The sequence below is a fragment of the Pagrus major genome, chromosome 24 (assembly GCF_040436345.1).
Source record: "Pagrus major chromosome 24, Pma_NU_1.0".
Lineage (NCBI taxonomy): Eukaryota > Metazoa > Chordata > Actinopteri > Spariformes > Sparidae > Pagrus > Pagrus major.
Genome location: NC_133238.1, coordinates 20,864,588 through 20,887,850, shown reverse-complemented (window position 1 = coordinate 20,887,850; position 23,263 = coordinate 20,864,588). Strand labels below are relative to the sequence as shown.

The 23,263-nt window shown below is 41.9% G+C and overlaps 2 protein-coding genes and 1 non-coding gene across 4 annotated transcripts in view; 1 reads left to right on the top strand and 2 right to left on the bottom strand.

Annotated features, from left to right (window-relative positions):
* Positions 1–784, bottom strand: part of LOC140992326 (FERM, ARHGEF and pleckstrin domain-containing protein 1-like) — a 59,980-nt gene extending 59,196 nt beyond the window's left edge. The window contains 1 exon segment of the mRNA XM_073462630.1: positions 565–784. The gene's annotated coding sequence lies outside the window, so the exon portion shown is untranslated.
* A 1,094-nt stretch (positions 785–1,878) lies between these two features.
* Positions 1,879–1,952, bottom strand: trnai-aau (transfer RNA isoleucine (anticodon AAU)). Its single transcript has one exon. It is a non-coding gene; the product is annotated as a tRNA-Ile (tRNA).
* A 363-nt stretch (positions 1,953–2,315) lies between these two features.
* LOC141020359 (N-chimaerin) lies at positions 2,316–22,635 on the top strand. 2 transcript variants are annotated; one of them, XM_073495408.1, is made up of 15 exons: positions 2,316–2,366; positions 2,700–2,804; positions 5,111–5,149; positions 5,249–5,304; positions 9,305–9,336; positions 9,464–9,577; positions 11,175–11,301; positions 11,436–11,597; positions 15,926–16,003; positions 16,622–16,706; positions 17,562–17,735; positions 18,662–18,739; positions 18,872–19,009; positions 19,293–19,398; positions 19,591–22,635. In XM_073495408.1, exons 2-15 carry the CDS (start codon positions 2,786–2,788, stop codon positions 19,760–19,762), a joined length of 1,380 nt encoding a protein of 459 aa, XP_073351509.1. In that variant the 5' UTR covers positions 2,316–2,366; positions 2,700–2,785; the 3' UTR covers positions 19,763–22,635. The 2 variants fall into 2 exon arrangements, with proteins under 2 accessions (XP_073351509.1, XP_073351510.1); XM_073495409.1 differs by lacking the exon at positions 2,316–2,366 and adding an exon at positions 2,459–2,541.
* The last annotated feature ends 628 nt before the right edge of the window (positions 22,636–23,263 follow it).

The following is a 23,263-nucleotide window of genomic DNA, read 5'->3' as shown; positions in this document are numbered from 1 at the left end:
CAGAGTGGGAGCTCCAGGATGTAGGTTAGCAGAGTAATCCTTTAGGCCAGGGTAAAGATGTCAGTGGGCTAAGGCAACCTGATCACACTCAAGAGACAGGGGTTAGTGTGCATGTGTGTTCATGTGCTCAGTGTTAATGTGCATGTGCTGACAATGACAAGCCTATTGTGAGGTTTTGTGAATGGAAAAAAAAAATCCACAAAAAACATCACTTAAAGTATAGAAATCCACATATTATTAAGTTTCTAGAAAGGTTGCAATCAATCAGATGTTATGTGAGAGGGCTGTTCGTGTCTATGTTTAATCTTACAGTAACAGAAGCTCTGCTGGACCTCCTAAAGCTCAGCCGATTAAGGAAAATGAACAGGCTGGCTGCAATGGAAGCGAGCTTATACTTAAGATATCGGGCTCATCAAACATCACGCACACAAGAAGCCCAAAGCTTTAAACCGGAAACGCTTTTTTTTGCAACAAATCTAGCTCCATATAAACACAAGTGTGCACTGCATTGAAAGAGGCTACGTGTAACCTCGCTCATAATCCCGGATAGCATGATTTCCTTACCCCCGTCTTTTCTTCAGGATCCACAGATTGTCCGTCAGTAAGAGCTGACACACGGCGTTAAATCCCACACAGCAGTGTTGTAAGTTTATTTCAGATAATAAAGTCCTCTTCCTCGCAGCCGGGACCGCTCCCTCTCAGGTGGGACGTGGTTTCTGTGCGGTAGCCATTGAGACAAACGTGGGAAACCGTGCCGTGCAAGCTTTCTACTGGAACAATAAAGAGCTCCGCTCACACACACCGCCTCCAGCAGCACGGGCAGCCCGGCACCACGGTGTCAGGCTGAGGGGGAGAACGTGCAGGCAGGGCGGGGCAACAGCGACACCGCCCGGTGGTCTGGGGGAACTGCAGTGTGGAGAAAAAGGGGTTATTACAACTTCCCTTTAAATACATTTGACAAGAGAATATTCATCAGATAAAATAACGTTATTAATTAAAAATGCATTATAGAGGATTGAACTGGTATAGCATTTAATTAATTTGTGATAAATATTGTGTTTGCACTAAAATAAGAAGGGGTTTCTTTTAAAATGTTGCACCAAATATGTGATAAATTACTGTTAGAAAATACGTTTGCAATCTGTTCTTTCACATGTGTTAAAGGGGCAATATGTCAGAATATATCATGTCATATCATTATCAACAAATGTGAAGAAATAGCAGTTTTGAAATTATAATATCTGTGTATAGTATTAGGGAAGTTAGCTAGCCCTGGCACGCCCCTGTGCAAAAATCCTACTAGTGGTGAAAACACTAGCACTCCCCTGTTCTCCGCTAGCTGCACAGCTAACTGAGCTAATGTCAGCAACAGTTAAGCGGTTACTCAGGTGACATGCAGCCCCCTATTTGTTTTGAGTATGACAGTACATACATGCTACTTTATACAAACATTTCAGAGGGAAATATTCTTACTCCACTACAGTTTTTACAGCTGCTAGTTACTTTGCAGACTAAGACTGTACATGCAAAATGATGAGTTTTAAGATTACGGACGGTGCATTGTTATATAGGCTGGTAAACTAATTAGCTCTACCTTTACCATCTACAATATGTTGCTCACACAGTAACATAAGTATCAGTTATAATAATCCAGTAATATGATATATAAAAACATAACACATACACAGGGGCAATTGTCCTCTACAATGAGTACTTTTACTTTAAGAATATGTTTCTAGTGATACTTATGGAGGCTACCTCTACTATTTTGATTACAAAACTTCTACTCAGTAAAAACTTCAGTACTTCCTTACTATTATGTATTAGCATGCAGCTAAGCTAGGGTGTGTGTCAGGACAAATGGGGAAAAAACGCAATTGGCCCGTACGGGGATCGAACCCGCGACCTTGGCGTTATTAGCACCACGCTCTAACCAACTGAGCTAACCGGCCATGCTTACCCGAGGAAAATTATTTATTTTTATCCGTGAAAGACGCTTTTCAGCATTTTTGATACAGCTAGCTGGCTAACTCGAGAAGTTAGCCAGCTGTGCGACCAGAGCGAACGTCCAGTTAGCTCGTCGGCTAGCTTGCCACAACTAGCCTGTAACTTTGTTTAGCTCTCTTTGGAAAAAAAAAAAAGCTTAAAGTTTACTCACGCTGTGTGTGACCAACATTAGGGCACAGTTTGACACAACTTCACTATAATTTAGCGAGAAAACTAACTTTAAATCGAGGATGACGGCGTCTTTTCTGTCCGCCGGAGTAGCATCAGCAGGGTCCGTTGCCATAGTTACCCCGGAGAGAGGGCGAGACTGCTCACGTGACCCAGCAAGATGGCGACCACAATGTAGAATGGATGTGGACGTGAGTATTATTAGCTAACCGTGAGATTAATAAACCGGTGTTTAATTCCCTGATAGTGTAAGCTGTCGTGTTTGCGCCCTCGTCGTGTGACAGGAGAAATGTTTTCCTTCCGTCGCGGTGTAAAAAAAACACCACCCGGCTGCGTTTTTACCGTCGGTTCAGCCCACCAACTAAAGTAACGCTGAGTCCGCTAACGTTAGCTCTGTTACAACCTGAGCTTCATCATTTTTTTTTTATTGTTTTATCGTCACTCAGCTCTTTCCACTCCAGCCCCCTCAGCTCATGCTCGGCTCACACTTTCACCTCACTCCTTATTTGTCTGCTCTCTTTCAGGATTTGAACTAAGTGGGTCCGTTAAGCTGGAAAATTGGGATCTGCTGCTGGTTAATTGTTCATCTTCATCATATCGCAGAATCAAGATGGCCCTAAATGTGTTTGGTAAGCAGCAGCACGCCTCACATACCGGTCTTTGTGCCTCTGTCTGACTGTTTTTGTGTGTGTGTTTTTTTTGCTTAGCTTTGGCTGCTCCATTTGTCCATAGTCTACTGACCAATATGGTCAGGTATAAATTAACTACAGTCATGTTTCTTTACATATTTTACTAAAATTGGGAGAGGCCATTAGAAATCTTATGGAGAAACACTATAAGTTTGAGGCTTATGTTGAACTTTGTACTCCGCTGCATTTATTTGACAGTTTAAGATTAAGGCTTTATGTACAGATCACATGTTTAGTTTACAAAAAGGATGTATTTTCATAGATTAAACTATCCAACAGTGTGTAAAGCCAGTAAATCAGCGTCAACATAACCTGTTACCAAATTAAAGGTGCGCTATGTAGTTTTAGGGAAGACATTTTAATAAATTCATTGATAGATTTTGGAATAAACTGAATAAACAAACATACCTTAAAGGACAACACGATTTCATACTGTTTTACTTTGTTTATATGTGGCGGACCCTGCCACCTTTCTAGCTTCAAACAGCTTGTTTATTCCGTTGTGGAAAAAGTAAATATTTCTCAGTTTGAATTTCTTCTCCAAACTACAAAGTCAACCTCTAAAGTGCCAATTACACTGTAATGCATCAGCAGTAATAATTAATTACATCATATAAAACCGTACAAACACCGACGGGGCTCTTTCTGCTACATGATAAATACTTTTGATACTTAAGGTACAGTTTCCTGGCAAGTTACTTTTATTCGGGTATCATTTTGAATGCAGGGAGTATTTTTATATTGTTGTATTTCTACGTTTACTCAGGTAAAGGATCTAAATACTTCTTCCACCACTGATATTTTGTAGTTGGTTAGTGTAAACCAAAAGTGATAAAGAGTAACTACTGCTAGATGTCGCTGGCGTTCACTAGTAGCCCCACCCCCAGTTTAGCTGGTTAATTATTGCATTTTATTTTTGGTAGGCTGCCAGAAAAAATGTGGTGGAGGCAAAGCAGAACAATATTTCTCATAGAAACAGAGCAGGGTGGAGGTATAAAGCCTCACAAAAATAGAAACACTCAACCAAAGCACCAAAGCATCACAATCGTCCTTGCTGTCCTTCAGTAAAAAGCACTTGGTTTTATTTCTTTCCACCTCCTGTTGCAGACAGTGCGAGCTGTCAGCGGTCTGTATGTTATGTCTGGTTTCGTCTGAGCGTGTTGCCTTGAGAAAGAGGGTGAGACACTTCTTGCCCAGGGGAGGATTTGGAGTTATTTTGAAGACAGGATACCGGGACGACAAGTGTTGAATAGATAAGGCTTGTGGAGTGAACTCAGAGTACACAGAGGCAGGAAACAGGCTGTTAGTTTTAGCCATGCGGAGAAGATGGAAGGAGGCATATGCCTGAATTTGCAAGATGCTGGCCAGAGGACAGCAGAGTCTTGAGATGCATTTTATTTCAATCATTGAAAGTGGTCTGTTTCATGATAGTGGGAAATTGAGTCACTGTGAGTCACTGAATAAATTTACACAGCACAGAATTTGGAAAGGATTTCACAGTGTATGACTTCCAGTAAAAACGCTCAGCAGCTCCTGCAGAGTTCAGCCAAACTCCAACTGAGCGCTCGAGGCTACAGATTATTCTGTTGTTCACAGTGTTGTCATGCTTACTCTAATTTTAATGTCAGCGTTGTTTATGGTCCGCAACAGCTGAACAAGCAGAGAGGAAACTCTGATATCCTCTACGATTAATTTTAAACGGGGTAGGCCTCAGGGGGTGACGGAGTATAACAAAAGATAAACATCACAGTGAACGCTCATTTGCATTACATCACATTACATTACTGCAAATGGATATTAATGAATCTTTCACAGATTTTTACACTTCACAGAGTTGATCTATTTATTAAGTCACCATTTAGATTCTGTGAGGATTATTTTATGGAAAAACACATCATCTATCAGACTGATGTCCTGACGTAATAGCACAGAGAATAAAGAAAATAAACAAGGTGAAAGCCTTAACTTCATATGTCATGCTTTCAGTGGAGGTGCTAGCTTCTTTATTAGACATTGGTTTAGCTCCCCCTGCATTCTCAAATAACTCTGTTATTTCATTGATTTGTTAAAAGGAATACAGGAAATGAAATGATCTCATCCTGCTTGTGCTTCATATCTGAATTTAGACAGAACAGGCAGCTAAAATCAGCACTGATCAATATCAAGATTTGTCCACTTGAGGGCACTGTTGCAGAGCAAATTAAGTTTGAGTAACTTAGCAGCTGTTGTACTTCCTTTGTCCTCAGATCATGATGAATACAGGCCACCGGTGTGGAAGTCTTACTGTAAGTAAAGCTGGAATCTTCATTTTTAAAACATTATGCAGTTAAGACTCCCGTATCCTCATTCTTTGTCTTGTCTTGCTCTGTCTTTTCCTTCCACAGTGTACCAGCTCCAGCAGGAGGCTCCTCACCCACGCAGACTCACCTGCACCTGCGAGGTGAGAACACACTTCCTGCTTGTCAGCCAGCCGGTGTTTAATTAGTCTGTCATGTCTCGTGTTAATCTTGAGAAAGCCAGCGTTAATTAACGTGATGTGGCTGTGAAGTAGTAAAAATAAATCAACTGTGTAGACATGAGGCGTTGTGCGGAGGCGGAAAAATCAACATTGTTCTATTTTGAAAAGCTTAATTTTCAGAAAGAGACTAACTACATGACAGATCTAATGGTTTTAGTTACTTCCAGTCGACTTCTTTAGCAAGTTTTATCATTAAGCTCTTTGGGTGTTGATTGTTAATCATCTGCTGTAGCTGTAACGCTTTTTTGTACGCTTTTATCAGCACTTTACCTGGAAGTTTTGAATTTGCAGGATAAAGGTTCTGTAAAGTTTAAGGAGATACCGCAGACCCTAGATCACAGATGAGGAAGCCTAAAAATGTCCATTGTTAATATACAGTAGCAACAGTCCCGTGATGTATTTGGGTTAACACAGGAAAATGGAGCTAAAATGTGAAACAGGACATTTGAGCTCAGGTGCCATGTGCCATCACAGTTGTCAGCTGGGTATAGCCTCTGACAGATGTTTCATTTGAGTTAAAGCCAAAGCACCAACGCACGAAGGAGGTCAGCAGTCGATCTGACATCTCATTACCTTGTATCTTCGCTTAAGTATTGTCGAGTGCTGCAACAACTACTTTGATTATTGGCTTATTGGCTAAAAAGAGTCACATTTGCTGCTTCCAGCTTCTGAAATGTGAGGATTTGCTGCTTTTCATTGTCATTTATGATAACAACGACAAGAGTCTCTTGGTTGTGGACTGCTGGTTGTACAAAAGTAGGGTCATTTTGGACTCTGGGAAGTCGAATCCATGAATTGTGAAAATAATCGTCATATAAATCAATGAGGGCCTGCGTCTACTACAAATGTAGTGGAGGAAAATATTGAATATTTGCCTCCGAAATGTAGTGCAGTGGAAGTAAAAGGGGGCAGTAAATGGAAATACACAAATAAAGTACTAATACCTCAAAATTGTACTTAAGCACAGCACTTGAGTGAATGTACTTTCCTTCACTGTATATTCTCCAATATCACACACAGTTTCTTGGTTTTAACAGCAGGTAAATGCGAGCGTTAACCAACTGGAACAATAATGGTATAGATGGAGCCTTGAGCAAGTGTGTGTCTTTGTTGTTGTGCGTGTGTGTGTTCGCTGACTCAGCTTGTAACAGAGCTGATTGTTTTTGCTGTAGTTCAACAATGCTTTGTCTTCAGGGGACGCATCTGTTAAGGCAGCATCTGCACTGTACCTTTAGTGCTATTGAAGGAACGACGACACAGTTTATCAGTATGTTTGTACTTTTATTTTTGAGGGCCAATCACTTCCTGTTCAAGTAGGTTTGAGCAGAAAAACGAGTGCAACAAGAACAAGAGAGATTTTTTTTTATTTCTGAACAAAGCAGCATGAATTTAGTCATCTTTATGTTCTTTATAAGTTTAGGTTATTCAGGTAAGTCGATTTTCCTGCTGATGTCCACTAAATGCCACGCTCCAGCACCTCTTCCCGCAGGGGATGCAGCCACCAGATGTGCTTGTGTGATTGTGGGGGGAAGGCGAGGTTTGGGGGAATCCAAGTGGGATTAAAAAATGGGGGCTGCGTCTGGTGTTAATCTGTAAAAGACAGCCGTCTCGGGGCCCGGTGGACGGATGTTAGCATGTGTGCGTGATTCTAAATGAACAGCTGTTGGCGCTGATGCCCTGGCCTGGTCAGGTAGTTGGTGCTGACCCAGTTAGAATCCGCAGACAGACGGGGTCGGAGGAGCCCCCCCACCTGCTGCCAACAGCCCCATGTTGTCTGCCGGGAGTTCAGCCATATGTGATTTAATGATGCACCAATAAGCACTTATCTACGGCTGGTGTTTTATAATTTGTGGCATGTCAGGGTGACTTTAATGAGTGGAGACTGTCCTTTAGCTGGTGGCTGGGAGACCTTGAGTTACATCATTATTAAGAGTGAAAGCTTTTTGGAGCAAAGCAATACGCCTGTTTACAAACATGAGAAAGGAATAAGTAGCAGAAGGAAGGGGTAGGAGCCTGCATCTTTAATGATCCTTACTTAAAATAAACAGATCCATTTACTTCCATTATCTCCATGGTCAGCCATCCTTACCACAGCTCAAGAAGTAGCCTAGCTTAGAACATAAACACGAAGCACGTGTCTATATCGGTTACGTTTCACTCTGTATGGACAGCCTGGTCATTAGTGTCATCAAAAATATTGATTCTCAATATTTGCCAGCGCTCATTTTTATCGTCTTCGACACATGGGCCGCTGTAGTGCCCACAGAGCCCCACCACAAGAAAATAAACTCAGATGCTGTGGTGCTTTCACACACAGTACACAAGCCTTGTGAAATTTATATTTTGATAAAAATCTGACATTTCATGCCCTCAATGTTGTGTCAATATCGATATTTTTCTTGGTATTGAATCAAAGTTAGAAATTCCAGTATTGTGACACTGCTGGTCGTACAGAATTCTTACAGGCGATCATAATGTTGACAATTTTTACATTTCAGATTTTTTACTTTCCTGCATTGAGACATAATCTGGCAAGAGAGAGTTTCCACCTTCCTCCAAGTGGTGTTATTGAATTAGTCAGTTTATCGACTTGTTGTGTTGCCCATCAAGCAAAAATGCCAAACGGCACACCCACTTCCTCCAGATTATTAAAAGTATGTGATTTTTTTGCTTATTTCCTCTGTTTCATATTTTTGTAAATTAAATATATTTGGGCTTTGGACTGTTGGTGGAACAAAATGAGGAATTGGAAGACGTCAACTTCGGCCCTGGCAGATTGTACAGGCATTCTCATTCTTTTCTTTTTCCTTTTCTTTTGGCTGAAATTGAAAATGTTAGAAAAAATAAATGTGTTCAAGATTTGGGGCAAAGCTTCATGCAAAACATCTCTTTTTCCGCATGTTCAATAAGTTTGTGAATCTTAGTTCTTTCCAGTCGAAGATCCTGAGTTATAACAGCTTCATTTTCTCTTTTCTACCGCTTACCGGTATAATAATATCATAAATCTATTTAAACTGATGAGCTGTTAAGTGGAAAGCTCTCTACGGAGCTCTTAATTCATGCTTTATTAAAACACAAGCTGCAGCACAAACACACCGTCTGCTACAGGTAGCCTGACGCAGGATGTTTAGCATGTTGAACTCTTTACATAATTGTTCCAGTCGTTTCACTGTGTACCGAGTTATTTCATCATTTCATACAAAATAGACTGTTTATGTGGAAGAGACGTGTTTTTCTTCCAAACAGCTCGCTCCCTGCAGCTCAGCAGCTCTCTGTAATGTGCAGTCAGGGATGTCTGCTGAGCATTAGTAACGGGTATTAGTGTGTCCGCTCCATGCGTGGCTCGCCGACGGGCCTCAGAGCAGTTTTGGTCGGTGTCCAGAAGTGCACGTGGATGGCTGATAATGGAGGGCAACTTTTGACTTAGACTTAAAACTTAGATTTTTTATTGCCGCTGCCGTTCACCATGTTTATAGACTGTATGTAGACTGAAATGTGCAGCTCCTGTACCTCTATATCTGTAACCATACATGTCCTTCACTTTCCTCTCTTCCTGTCTTTCATACAAACATGAATAACACAGGATTCACATTAACATTCAGCCCCGTTTGCTGGGCGTCTGTCAATTTATTGGCTCGACAGCAGTATTGTTGAGAACAACAGGAGCTTTTTATCTGACTCGTGCAATATTCCCTTTCACCCACGCTCACGAACGCACACTTACTCGTAAAAGTCTGGGCCCGCGGTCTGTTTAGTTTCGGAGCAGGTGGCTTTTCGTACACTGCATTGTTGTTGTTTTTGTGAGGAATTATTTTACTGCTCTGCATCAAAAGTTGGTCATCAATATTTTAGTGTGTGTGGAAATCCCATCTGTACCTTTTGAGTGATTTACAGACTCCATATTTGTCTTTTTCCCCTGCAGGTGGACAACCGACCTAAATACTACGGAAGAGAGTAAGTCGGCCTTCTCTTTTTCAATTATTTATACGAGGCACATTTCCTCAGTCCGTGTTGATATGGTGTTGTAGAAGCTGGTTTCTAATTTTACTTGTGTGACCTGTTTCTGCTTTCTTACGTCCAGGTACCACGGGATGATCTCCAGAGAAGAGGCCGACCAGTTACTTAGTCAGGCCGAAGGCAGCTACCTCATCAGAGAGAGTCAGAGGCAGCCGGGCACATACACACTGGCTCTAAGGTATGTGTCTGTCTGTATTTATATAATTTAGGGGACATGCAGGCAGTCAAGAACAATCAAGAACAAAAAGCATAGTTACCTAGCCTCTCATGAGTAGATCCTTGTTTCCTTCTGTGCTGTGATACATAAGGAAAATAGTTCCAACGTAAAACTGCTCAAAATTTGGTTAAAACTTATCTTGAAAACATCTTAAAAGCATCAGATTTAAGTGTCTGATACATGTAGACACCCTGATAAAAATCCTCAGTGTTGAAACAGTAATTAACCCTGATCTCTGTCTCAAACTTTGCCGTCTTGGGTCCTCAAATTTGCGGGAATTGGGCCTGGAAAATCCTTGAATTTGTTGATGTTTAAGGTGTGGGAACCCTGTGTCTTTCTGATCTTTTTGTCGAATTTTAAATATCTCTGGGTCCACGAAGGAAATGAAAAATGTAAAATTACAATTATTAATTTTTCAGAAGTCCTTGGACAGAAGGCCAAATGATATTTAGCCTTTTCCCTCACGAGTTCTTCATCTCCACTTCTTGTGAATCCCCTGCGACCTTGTAGGTGTTTGACCTCCAGCAGCACCTTTGTCTATACCTGCGTGGATTTGTGTGACAAGGCAAGAAAAAGAGAAGCCGTGTTAACGCTGAGCCGGTCTGATCGTGTGTTCACGCCTCAGGCGCTGTGGGGTGCGAGGGTTTAGAGGCAGCAGTTGAGCTGTAAGCTGCTTGACGGGGCTCATCTCCAAACTCACATGGCTTCACACGTCGTCTTCTACAGAGCTTTTCTCTTATTAGGAGGCGTGATAGTTTGTTGGAGCTGAATTAGGTGGCTTGTTTATCCTCGGTTCCACCCAGCCTGCGCACTTTGCCGTAGCCTGGTTAGCTTTTTCAGTCAGTTTTAGTTGAATATGACCTATCATTTTCTCAGAGTAGGTGCCTCACTTCTAAATGGGTGCCCGGCATCATTCGAATTAGGTTTTGGGTCAGTTGGCTCTATTCATAGTCGCGTCACTCTTCCACCTGCCCAAGTTTCCGTCCCCGTGGTTATAATTACCTTCCATAAATACCCCCTTCATAAACTAGAGTCCCGCTCTGGGTTTGCAGAAAAGGAAAGGTTGGATTTTGGGTTAATGATGTAGCGGTGCTGCTTTATCTCGCGGTGGTTTCAGTGCGATCCACCGAGGAGCAGATAATGTGTTGGCCCAGTTCAGGGTCTGCCTGTCACAGCTCTGTCACTCGGAGTTTGTGCCATTTTTTGACTCTGTGTTATCTCAGTGAAGGGATGAGGTTTGGTTGAGATGAAACATCTTCTTTTTTCGCAATTTTGCTTTTAAGTTTCCTTTATTCTCTTTAACCAGGGGTCATACAAAGTCTTGAAAGTTTGAAAAATGTTTCATTTTAACTGCTAAGCAAAAAGCATCATTTTGATCAGGTTTTATATTAAAAGTAAGTCTAACTGAGGTTTTAAGCATTAACGATCCAACCCAGATGCTGCTAAATGTTGCCTGTCTCCTCCGTCTGTGTTAGGAAACCTGCCACCTGCTGCAGCTGTAATAATTGATAGATCGTCAGAATCCCAAAGCTAAATTGTCGTCCTCCATTCCCTCTAGGTTTGGAAACCAGACGAGAAACTTCCGTCTCTACCATGACGGGAAGCATTTTGTCGGAGAGAAGAGGTTCGAGTCCATCCACGACCTGGTAACAGACGGCCTCATCACACTCTACATTGAGACAAAGGTGTGTGTCCTTCAGTTTTTCCTTTCCTTCCTTCCTATGAATATCACTTCATAATTGAGTTCAGGGACAGTGGGAAACATCGCAGTTGTCGTAATCGAGCCTGTCACATTAACAGTAACCTTCTTCTCTGTCAGGCAGCGGAGTACATCGCTAAGATGACAATAAACCCCATCTATGAACACGTGGGCTACACCACCCTCAACCAGGAGCCCACCCTTAAAAAACTCCTACCGCTCAGCCCAGAGGCTCCGGACGGACCCGCTCCGGCCAAAGACGACCAGAACGCTGAGGAAAGGGTGAGGACAAACACACAAGCGTGAATGTCGGCACATTGACTACAAGTTGCGAATCAATATCTTCAAAACTCATCACTCTATGCAAGAAATCTGGATTTTTAAAATTGAATCTGTGTAGGAACTCAGGCCAGAAGCTTCCTCCAATTAGCATATGTTTTTGGCAAACCGACCTGGAGGCTGAGGGGGTTTTTGGGGGTTGGTTTGAATAAGAAATGGAGCAGTGTTGGCACAGACTGTTGGCTACACACCAAGTAATATTCCCTTCAGCTCCTAAATGTAACCATTCTGAGACAAATTGAATCATTTATCAAGTCTCATTGTCTGGTTGTTTTTGCTAATTTGCTTTGCATGTTGTAGCAGACTATAAAATAGTGAATAACTAGTCAGTCAAATCTCGAAAGTGAGATCAGGAGTAAGTACAATGGAAAATGTGTATGAAGACCGAGATGAGGTCTGGTTTTTTGGGATGGATTGCTCCAAAGAAGGAACGAGGGACGAAGAAGTTAATCCAGAAGACGTAAGTGGGAAGTGTTATAAATTTGTGTTTCAGTCCTGCAGAGGAAGGAATCAGTCATCTGCACTTTGAAGGATGAGTGGATTTATGAGGTGGGCAGTGTGCAAAAATCACTTGGAACGATCAATGTCTTCATAATATCTCCAGAATGTGGTTTAAAAAAAAAAGTATAAAAAGTGATAGATCTGTGACGGTTTCTGTTTAAAAAACCAAGATCGAACTTTTTAATATAAAGGTACAAGGTAAATTTACAAAATCGATCTTTTTGATATATACAGGTAATTTGTGGCTAAGTTCTACATTTTATTGTGTCATGCAGCGTGGGACTTGCACTGGTTGTGGTCTTGGTCTTGGTTTAGGTGGTCCTCACTACAACACTGCTCTGAGGAGACACACTACTTCACTACGCTCTCTGGTCGGCCATCTTTTATATCACAATGTTACGATGGTCAGGGCTCAGTTGTCGATGACTGTCAGCCGTCAGACCTATTCTCCAGCACGTTTCGGTGTCATTTAAGGACGCACTGCTTCTGTCCTCTGCTGTCTGTCTGTGTGGGAGTTTCACACAGCACAGAGACAGGGACTTCATGGTCTATTCAATGTCTAAAGCTTGTTTAAAATCTGGCAAGCCGGCAGGTTTTGTTCTTGAGTCGAATGTAATCAGGACCTTGTGAGTCACAGTCGAATTGATTCGGAAAATCAGCGGCGATACGCAGCTCTACCTTCTATAAATTCTGGCGTGTAAAGTGTGGATTATGCAACAGAATTGCAAGGAAATGCTGCAGAGAGTTGAAACCAGGGTAAAGGTGAGGAAAGTTGCTGTATGTACAGCACTAAGATGGAAGGATGAGAGTTGAGGAACACAGTGAAAGAAGGAGAAGAAGGAGGAGGAGGATGGATGCAGAGGAGAGATGGCCTCCAGCCAAGGGCTCTGCAGTAAAATTACATAACAGCAGCCTGCCTGCAGAAACCTGCTATCTCCCAGAAGCTGACTACTTAATATTCAGGAACTGACTTTGTTGTTGGCTCGTTAGTTTTCGTTTAGCTGCGAGACGATTGGTTCGTTGGGTGTTTAGCCCGTTTTAGAAACTTATTCTCAGAGTGTGAAAACAATGTTGTGGAGATGCGAGGTGTCTGTATGACGCAGGCGCTAACGCAGATGCTAATCACCGGGCAACAAGATTTCAGTCCTGCGGCTGGTTTTATGTGCAGGTGGATGCACCAGAATGAGGCTGGGGATGCAGATTCATTCATGCAGCTGCTGTAAAACACTCAGACTTGTGTGTACAACACACACACACACACACACACACACACACACACACACACACACACACAGTGTAATCCAATGCACTGGATGCAGTTACAACACACAACAACAGGCTCATAACAATGTGTGCAATGCGTTTATCTGCTACACCAGGACCGAGCCTCCTGAGGCCTTGTATGACCTGCAGTGCATGACCACCACTGCACCTCATACATCACTGTCCGTGTGTGTGTGTGTGTGTGTGTGTGTGTGTGTGTGTGTGTGTGTGTGTGTGTGTTTGTGTGTGTGTGTGTAATGGGGGTGGTCCCGTGTACGTGTGTGCTTTTCATAATTGGCTGGATTTGCAGACAAAGCAGTACGGCTGTGACATTGAGACCAGAGGTGGCTCTCTGTAGGGAAGACGAACGCACCAGAAATGCATATTTCATACGTTCATCACCTTTTATTAGCAGGTTAAATACAGTTTTACGGTCCCCGTGGGGCCGATAAAGATGTGGTTCTGGTGATGAGTTTTTAAATTTTAATTTTTAAGGCCTTGTTTTGAGAGTGAGTTCACTAGACGGTGACAGGAAGTGTTGTGGTTAAAAGGGGAAGGAAGGCTTTGAGCCGAATTATTATTTCTGTTGACGATAAATCTATTTTCTTGACAACCCCAATTAAGTTTACTGTCATAGAGGAGAAACGAAAGCAGAAAATATTCACATTTGAGAAGCTCAAATCTATTAAAATGTTATCAAAGTAGTTGGCGATTAATTTAATAGTTGCAGTTCTTCAATCTGACAAAAAAATACAGAAACAGTGCTCCACAAATGTATTAAAGTGCACAGACGATGATAGCGCCATCATTATATGAGCTTGCTGGGTATAATCAGCTTTTTCTCCTCTTTCTTTATCTCTGTCTACAATCTAGGCGCTCTTTTGTTCAACACCCTCCACTCCGCCATCTCCATGCAACGAGAACAGTCATTAAATATCCATGGAAAGTCATACATATTCCCTGTGTTGTATATATTATCTGAGGATTAGCGATTTGAATATATATACTGTGTTAAAATTCAGCTGAATTCTGATTTGTTTTATGAAAAATGTTATTAATTTATTTGCCAAAATGAGATTTGTAGTCTTATAATGTTAAATATCTAACGAAAGATCCAAACACGTAATCTCCAACAGTGTAACGGGATTGAATGCAGTCCAACTGCTTGTTTGTTGACGGGCCAAAAATGTCAAATAAGTCCAAAGATCCTCTCACCAGAGGCAGCACTTAACCAGAAACCTCTGAAAAGTGCTCTTCTTGAGTGAAAATGTAGCCTTAAACTGCTCTTATATAAGGTTGCTTCTTTGATTTAAGATGATGGATGAGCAGGGCTTTTGTTACGAGCCATCTAAGGGAAAGGATTGTGTATATTCTGATTAAAATATCAAGCATAAAACACACAAAACAAAAAATAGCAGATGAAATGAGAGAAGAAGGGGAACAAAGACGAACAGAAAGTGTGAACGACTGAATGAAATAACAGCTTGTTTTCTCATTCTCTCGCTCCCTCTCTTTCCCCTTCTCTCCTGGGACAATCGAGGTGGCAGATTTGGTGACGAACAACAAGAATCGCCGCCTTCCCATTGGCTCGTTCTCCTCTCAATGTGACCTGTTAAATTCATCCGTTACTGCAACCGTAGCTCAGCCTCCCCCCCCCCTCTCTCCTCCTCCTCCTCTTCTTCTTTCTCTCTCGTTCTCTCTCCGCCTCCATCACCTCCCTCCTCCGCTGGCGAGTGTGTGTGTGTGTGTGTGTGTGTGTGGAGGGAAAGCGGATTAACACACACACAGACACACACACGCTGAGCCATGTGGGCTGGAGCGCTCACCTACACGCGACCGGGAGACGGGAGTGCTCATTCTGCCGCATCAGTCCGCTTCGGAGGAGATTTATCGAAGCATATTGAGTGAACTTTTCTCCCCTTTAATTTTAAGTTTCTTTAACCAAAGACATTTTTTTATTGGCTGGCTGGCTTTGTTTTTTTGTTATGAAGTGGAATTGCAGCATGCAGCCAGCATCAGGATGCAGAGCGGATGTGATTGGCTGATCTTTGTGGTGCTAAGACGGCACGATTGGTCCTGCGTTGGCTCCTCGGTTTGGGATGTTGTTGTCGGATGAAGCTTTGAAATTATCACAGTGTAGTTGTTGTTTTTCTTAATTATTTTGTGCTCTTTTTTTGTGTTTCAGTCACATTTTGACTTCCTTTATTTGTTTGATTTAAACCTCCAATTGGAGTCAATTTACTACACGTCCCACAATGCCGAGCCGAGAGTCTTACGTCGTTAAGAGAGGTAAAAAGCAATCACGCAGGCGAGCTCAGAAGGAAACGGGTCAGAAGGGCTCTTTGTTTACCGCCGCTCTCAGTTTAAACGTCAGCGCCGGTTCGATTCCCTCCCTGCCCGCCTCGGACCCCAGCACGGGCTCGGGAGGAAGCCGCCTCAACCCCTCCAAACCCACCTCCCCTGCTTCCACCTTCTGGCAACCAATCAGATCTTTTGCCCTTTCACAGCTCACATCGCTGGTGCGGCGGGCCACCCTGAGGGAGAGCGACTTGGCGCCCAAGTACGAGAAGGTCCACAACTTCAAGGTGAGCCCCTCCTGTTTATATGTGTGTGAATGATGCCAGAAACGCTGATTCAGCTCATGGGGTCTTATTCAGATTCACCTCAGAGAGCACAGAGCGTTACACACAGACACACACACAGAAACACACATTTCTGCATTTACATTTCAGGCTTTAAGCTTCAGTTTAGCGCTTTAGATCCACAGATTTCCATATAACAAGGAGCCATTAGTGAGGAGCACAAAGGTCAGAGCCACAGTGTACAGAGCTCAAGGGAAACGTGGACGAACACACACTCACACACAAAGAGCGGCTGGATGTGATGGAGGTTATTAGCATTTCATTATATAGAGCCAATTTATGCAATAAATGAGCAGATTAAAACTGTAATTTTTCTATAAATGTCCTTTCAGCTCTTCTATTGTGTGTCCATCATTCTTTTGTCGGTGCCTGTTCGTCTATAATAAAGATTATTGCTGCTGTTCAGATATGACTTGGTCCAGTCTGGACTACATGAATATTTCCCACCTTGTTCTCAGTGTATACTATTTTTACTTCACTTAATTTATGTGTTTTTTTATTCATTTATTGTCTATTTAACTTCATGTCTCATCTTTCCTCTGCTTCTGTCTCTTTAACCAGGTTCACACATTCAGAGGTCCACACTGGTGCGAGTACTGTGCCAACTTCATGTGGGGTCTCATCGCTCAGGGAGTCAAGTGTGCAGGTAAAACACACACCTGCAGCTTCACTTTTCTTGTTGGTTTTTCAGTAATCTATGCAAAAATCCCCCAAAAAGATTCAATTCCTGCTCCTTTTTTTGCCTCCTCCGCTGTGCTCGACATGTTGCGCCTCCTCTCTTTCAAAACCGTGACTCGAATCTGGGACAGCAGGCTTAAAGTTAGTCACTTTTGCTGTTGACTCATCTGCGGTGTGTCATGGATTTGAAATGTTAAAAGATTCAATTTGGTGCCAGAGAACACACTGTCAGTGTGATAATGACTGTGTGGGTGACGAACTGTGTACTTCTGCAGCGCCGACGTTTGAATACAACTTTTACCATCCTGTCTCGTCATTATGTTTCACCCATCAGATCTTTTTAGACAAAATTACATAACACTGATGGATGATGTTGGATGTTAAAAGCAGTGTAAGGAGTTATTAGTTCACATTTATGCAAATACAACAACAGAAGATGTACGAGAGCCATTTTCAGGACACACTGATATTTATCGTCAAATTCAAATTCGTACACAAGCCTGAAGGCTGTAGTCGATCGTCAGTGTCACTGGCCGGGAGTGAATGATGATTTGCTGAAGCAACAATGCAAAATGATGTTAAAAATCTTAAATGCTATTACGAGAAGTGAAAAACTAAATTAGACCTAGAAACGGGCTGCTACAGTCGAGGTAATTAATAGGAAACAGTGCTTGGATGAGTCTGAGAACAGGATCATACAGGCTTTAACCAGCCATCAGAAGAGCTTCACCGGTTACCCTTGGATTAGTTTTTTTCTCTCTGTTATGGACCCCTAAAATAAAGTCTGATCAAACTAACTGAATAATCTGTCTTTCTGTGTCAGACTGTGGCTTGAACGTCCACAAGCAGTGCTCCAAAGTTGTCCCCAACGACTGCCAGCCGGACCTGCGACATGTCAAGAAGGTGTACAGCTGCGACCTCACCACGCTGGTCAAAGCCCACAACACCAAGAGGCCCATGGTGGTCGACATGTGCATACAGGAACTCGAGGCTAGAGGTGAGCGAGAGAAAGTGAGAGTCTGTGCTGTATATTTGTGTGTGTGAGTCAGAGATTGCATAACGTTGATTAAAAAAAGCATTTTTTTTTTTTAAAAAAAGGCAGTTTTTTTTAGAACGCCCACGAGACGGGCATTTGTATGCAAGATGTGTATGTGTCAGTCCGTCCTCTCAATTGAACACCAGCAGAATAAATCCCACATGTAGGAGTGGGAGTGCTTCACTGTTTTCCCCATGGGATGTGAGTTGTCTCAGGAGAGCCGCCATTGACAGGATTTCATTGACTACGATTCAAGACCCGAGTGAAAATAATACATTTAATCAATAAAGACGCCTGACCTGAAGTGATTGAACTTGACAGGAGCAGGAGAGCAATCCGTCCTACATCCCTCACTCTGTCTCTGTTGTCGTTCACTGCCTCCCCCTCTCTCTGTTTGTGTGTGTTAAACACCTATTTTTGCATTTCATTCCAAAGCTCCTGTGCTTTTGGTGTAAAAACTAACACTCCCCTGGTTCCTGAGCTCCCAGTCAGAACATTAACGGCACGGCTAACTGAGCTAATAGCAGCTAAAGCAGCTGTACTCCTTCCATATGTTTTGAGTATGACAGGTGGTTAATTCTAACATATAGCACCTTTAAAGGTGCAAGATGAAAGAATTTACCACTGTTGAATTCAAAACAAATAGGGGGCAGCCTATCGCTGGATTAACCGCTAACTGATGCTAATTGTAGCTATCAATAGCTAGTTAGCTGAGTTAGCCTTGCAGTTAGCAGTCTGGACTGGGTGTTGAGTGTTGGTGTTTACACCACTAGCAAGGAGCTTTAGACCTGGACAGGTCAGGGCTAGCCAGTTAGCATGCTAACTTCAGTATATATCTTTGCACTTTACAATTGTTTTTAATTGAAATTCTTGTTTAATTGTTTCAGGTCTTCAGTCAGAGGGTTTGTACAGAATATCAGGCTTCAGTGAGCTGATTGAAGATGTCAAGCTGGCCTTCGACAGAGGTGAGTGTTTCTTATACAAGACTTTCCCTTTTCTGATCAGTGAAATATCAATAAAGTTACAATAAAACAATAACTGTATCTTCCTCTCACTCATTGTTTGACTGTTCTGTGTGTCCTTGATTCGCTCCACAGACGGAGAGAAAGCCGATATCTCCTCAAATGCTTACGAGGACATCAACATCATCAGCGGAGCCCTCAAACTCTACTTCAGAGAGCTGCCTATTCCTCTCATCACATATGACGCCCACCCACGCTTCATAGAAGCTGCAAGTAGGTCTCCACGCTTTCTGTACCTTGTTATGTAAGATGCAAGAATGAATGGAAGAACAGTTTAGAAGCCAAGAGGAGCTTTGAAGAGACTTGGCAATGTGTCCTGCATATGCTACAAATGATGAAAAGCTGTGGCTGAAATGTGTTTTGTCTTGTCTTTTTCTTTGAATCCTATTGTATGGTAATTGATCCAGTACCTAAGTGTTTCTTGGGCATGGGATGGCCTGTGTTTAGATCTGCTGTTACTTCTCATTTAATCGGTGTTCATTAATGTGTGTTGCAGAGATCACAGACGCAGAAAAACGTCTGGAGTCTCTCCACGAGGCCTTGAAGCTGCTGCCGCCAGCTCACTGCGAGACGCTGCGATACCTCATGGCTCACCTCAAGAGGTCTGAACGCGCAAGTCGTGGTTACACTTAATCACATACATTAAAGGAACAGCTCACAATCAAAGATGAAAATTCAATCACTATCTAGACCAGTTTGAATGAAATTTCTAACTTAGGACAGCGTTTCTATGCACTACTAAAATGTTAAGGTAAGGAGGGCTCATATTTACTTTCCGTCCTCTCTCCATCCAGAGTGACCCAGTACGAGAAGGACAACCTCATGTCCAGCGAGAACCTGGGCATCGTCTTCGGCCCGACACTGATGAGGGCCCCCGAGCTGGACGCCATGACGGCGCTCAACGACATCCGATACCAGAGACTCGTGGTGGAAACGCTCATTACACATGAAGACGTGTTGTTCTGAGAGGAGGAGGAAGGGAGGAGGAGTGATTCTGCCCCTGAGTCGAGGAAGGACAGAGAGGTTGGGAAGGTGCTTATGTGCTTTGTCCTCGCGTGAAAAGGACAAGAAGATGAAGAAGGATGCAGCCAAGAAGTAAACTACCTGTTTATGTGAGGAGTTGAAGGAACAATGAAGGAACTCATAAATAAAAAAAAACACACAACTAGATGGAAGGATGCAGTGTTTCCCTACATTTTAAGTGTAAGAGAGATTAGCAAAACGAAGCCTCCACAGAAGATACAAAAAGTATAATTATACAAGAGCAAGTACAACAACACTAGTTTGTCTGTGTAGAGGAAACACTGTGTGATCCATCTGTATGTTAACATCTTCTCTTTCTTAAATGGATGCCTTGACAGCTTTTATTGTTCTTGACCGGACTTATTTCAGGTCTCACCGTCGGAGGGAAAAATTAGCGACTTGGTTTAGCGTTGTTAGCATTTACCGCAGAAACCGAATGAGACTGCGAGCCACGCGCTAGCGAGCAAGTGGTCACCAAGGTTTCAGTGAAAAAATACAATAATGCTGCTTTCTAATCAATGTTTTCCTTTAAATTCTGAAGCGTCAAGGTATTCCTTTAATCCTCCTCGAGAGAAGAAGCAGCACTGACGTCACAACAGTAGACAGCTGGATGAATGAATGAATGAAAGTGACTCCCTCACCCCGTAACACGCACTCATTCCTCTGAATGGAACCTAAGTGACTTGGACCTATTGTGTTTTCATTCCTCTGTTGAACCTCATTACTTTACAGCTCCCTCTGCAGTCAGACATTAACTTTACACTAACAACTAAGTAGTTTTTTAATGGCTAACATAGAAAAAAAAGCATTTTTCATGTGATATCATGAGCTTTTGTTTAAGAAATGTTTTAGGTTTGTTTCTGTATGATTACATCAAATAACAGAACTGGCGGAGCTGTAAATTAAATGGTTAAACATTTTTTTCTCAATTCTCCACCTGCCTGTTTTGCCTCTTAAGGGTAGAAAAATGACAGGTTTCATTTAAAGGGAACATTTTAGCTGAAAATATAAAAGTATTTCACCCCAGGGGCAGGTGCGGAAGAGAGGAACGCATCTTAAGTGACTTGAAACTTAACATATGTGAAACCGTTTTTCTATTTTGCTTTGCTTTGATTTGCCGTTTGTATAGAGCAGTATTGTAATTAAGCAGTGTAAACAAGCAGTTTTTGTGCTCAAAATACTAATTGAAATTTCCTAATGGCGCGCCCCAATGCTTTTCAACACTAATAATTTCAAGGCCTGTCAAATTTATTAGCCCGGGAGGGATAATTCAGACACTGACACTTAGAAATTTTAATATCATCCTGTCCCTTCTCGAAAATGAAGGCAAAGAAGCTCAATTAAACGCAAACTCATAATGTTAATTACTCTGTAATAGTGTTTGCAATAAAAGTGGTGTTGGTGCTTCCCTCTCTGGATGGCGGCCATTTTCCTGTGATGTCACGCTCAGGGTGGGATAATGTTATGCTGCTGTGTTCCAGGTTGCAAGTCACATAAACGTAGGATTGTTATCTTGTCACCACTTCCTGATTGATCAGCAACTTAAAAGGTGAAAATCTGGAGGGAAATTGTGCCATATTTCAGGGTAAAACAACATAATTGATAACGTTAGCATTCAACCACTTCCGAGCTAACATTACAGTTAGTAACAAATTAGTAACTTTAGCAAGGAAGCGGTTGAATGCTAACATTAGCTGTTGTCTAGCAGAAGCTAACAGGTTATCAAATATGTTGTTTTACCTTGAAATATAGCTCGATTTCCCTTCGGATTTTTAGTTGCAGATCAACAGTGAAATGAAAACACTTCAGACTTCCTACGTTTATAGGACTTGCACCGTGGTACACAGCAATACAACATTTGACTTCCCACCTTGAGCGTGACGTCAGAGGAAAATGGCCGCCCTGTTGAATATGGCCGCGTGAGGCCGTCTTGCGACTCCACTGATGATGATACGTCCGCTGTCACGTCAGTTCTGCATATCCGGCTGCCGCTACATCATCTAACTGTGAAATTGTGAGAATTAATCAAGGCCAGTTTTGTTAATTTTTATTTCACACTTTGTTGACCCTTTTTTTCCTCTTTTCGCCTTCTACGGACAGTGAAACCCTGAAGAAATTAGATTTGACTAAATATTGTAACCACACAGATGTTTCTTTCAGATACGTGAGGATCGGCCGATGGACAAACATTGCATAGAAGATGTTTTGATCGTGCTCTGATGTGATGAAAGCAGTATTAATTGTTGCACGATGTTGCCAAACACCTGTAATATGAAGGAGTGTATTTGCCATGATCTTTTTTTTAACTAGTGCCATTTGAAAAGGGTGGATGCCTTCTGCATGCACCTCAACTAACACACTAAAAAACCCTTTTTATTCATTTCTACCCCCATTTCTGTCGGGGGTCACTAATTATCTTTAGTGCGCTTCATTTTGCAAAGAGGTGACGACCCCGGTGTTGGACCGAGCAAAGACAGAGTTAGGGTTGTAAAAAATCAAGCGCACCCACGCTGGGTTGGGTGTAAGTCAAAATGGATGTATCATAAAAGTAACATCAGCATTTTTCTAACATTTTTTTTTCATGTGTTCTTTACTTAAACAGTTTTGTTGACTTTAATCCCTCTTCCCGTCGATCTAACCGTTTACTAACTACCATCTGACTAACCCGATGACGACTTGTGAGCCTTCAGTGATCTGTGACACTTGCTTTTTTTTGGCAATCATGAAATGTCATTATTTTTATTATTGTCATTGCTGTAAAGTATTTTCTATATGGTTTATGCATGGTGGAATTAAATTATTAAATATGGCTCTCAGTTGGTGTATGTCTGCATTTTGTTTAATATCCAGTTACATGAGAGAAAACACTTGACCCAGCTCTCGACTGTTTACAGTGGCTGAAGGAAATGCAAAAGCAAATCATATTTCACTTGTTTTAACAGATATGAAGATAGTAATATGCACTGATGGAATGTAACTGAGTACATTTACTCAAGTACTGTAGTTAAGTATGATTTTTATATAGCTGTGCTTTGATTATTTCTATTTTCTGCTACTTTATACTTCCACTTCACTACATTTTGGAGGTAAATACTGCACTTTTTCCTCCATTTATTACACATTTATGTTATAACTTAAGTTACTATTTACTTTGCAGATTAATCAGAAAGTGAGAATACTCAAGTAAGGAACAAGTACCTCATAATTGTACTTAAGTACAGTACTTGAGCAAATGTACTTAATTACATTCCCTCACTGTGTATCATTGTTAGAGCCATAATGAAATAAAACAAAGTATTTCTACTAGTGTTTCCCAAGAAAACAGACATATAAAAGTAAAGTGAGAAAGCAAACCCTACAGGGAGACTTTATTCTGGAGTAGTTCAACATGTTTAATATGTAATGAGTATGTAATGAGGCAGTGTTTTGCACATAAAACTCGAC

Coding starts and splice junctions, on each gene's coding strand:
- LOC141020359 (XM_073495408.1), top strand. Junction 9,578..11,174: donor ACATACACACTGGCTCTAAG/GTATGTGTCTGT, acceptor CATTCCCTCTAG/GTTTGGAAACCAGACGAGAA. Junction 11,302..11,435: donor CACTCTACATTGAGACAAAG/GTGTGTGTCCTT, acceptor CTTCTCTGTCAG/GCAGCGGAGTACATCGCTAA.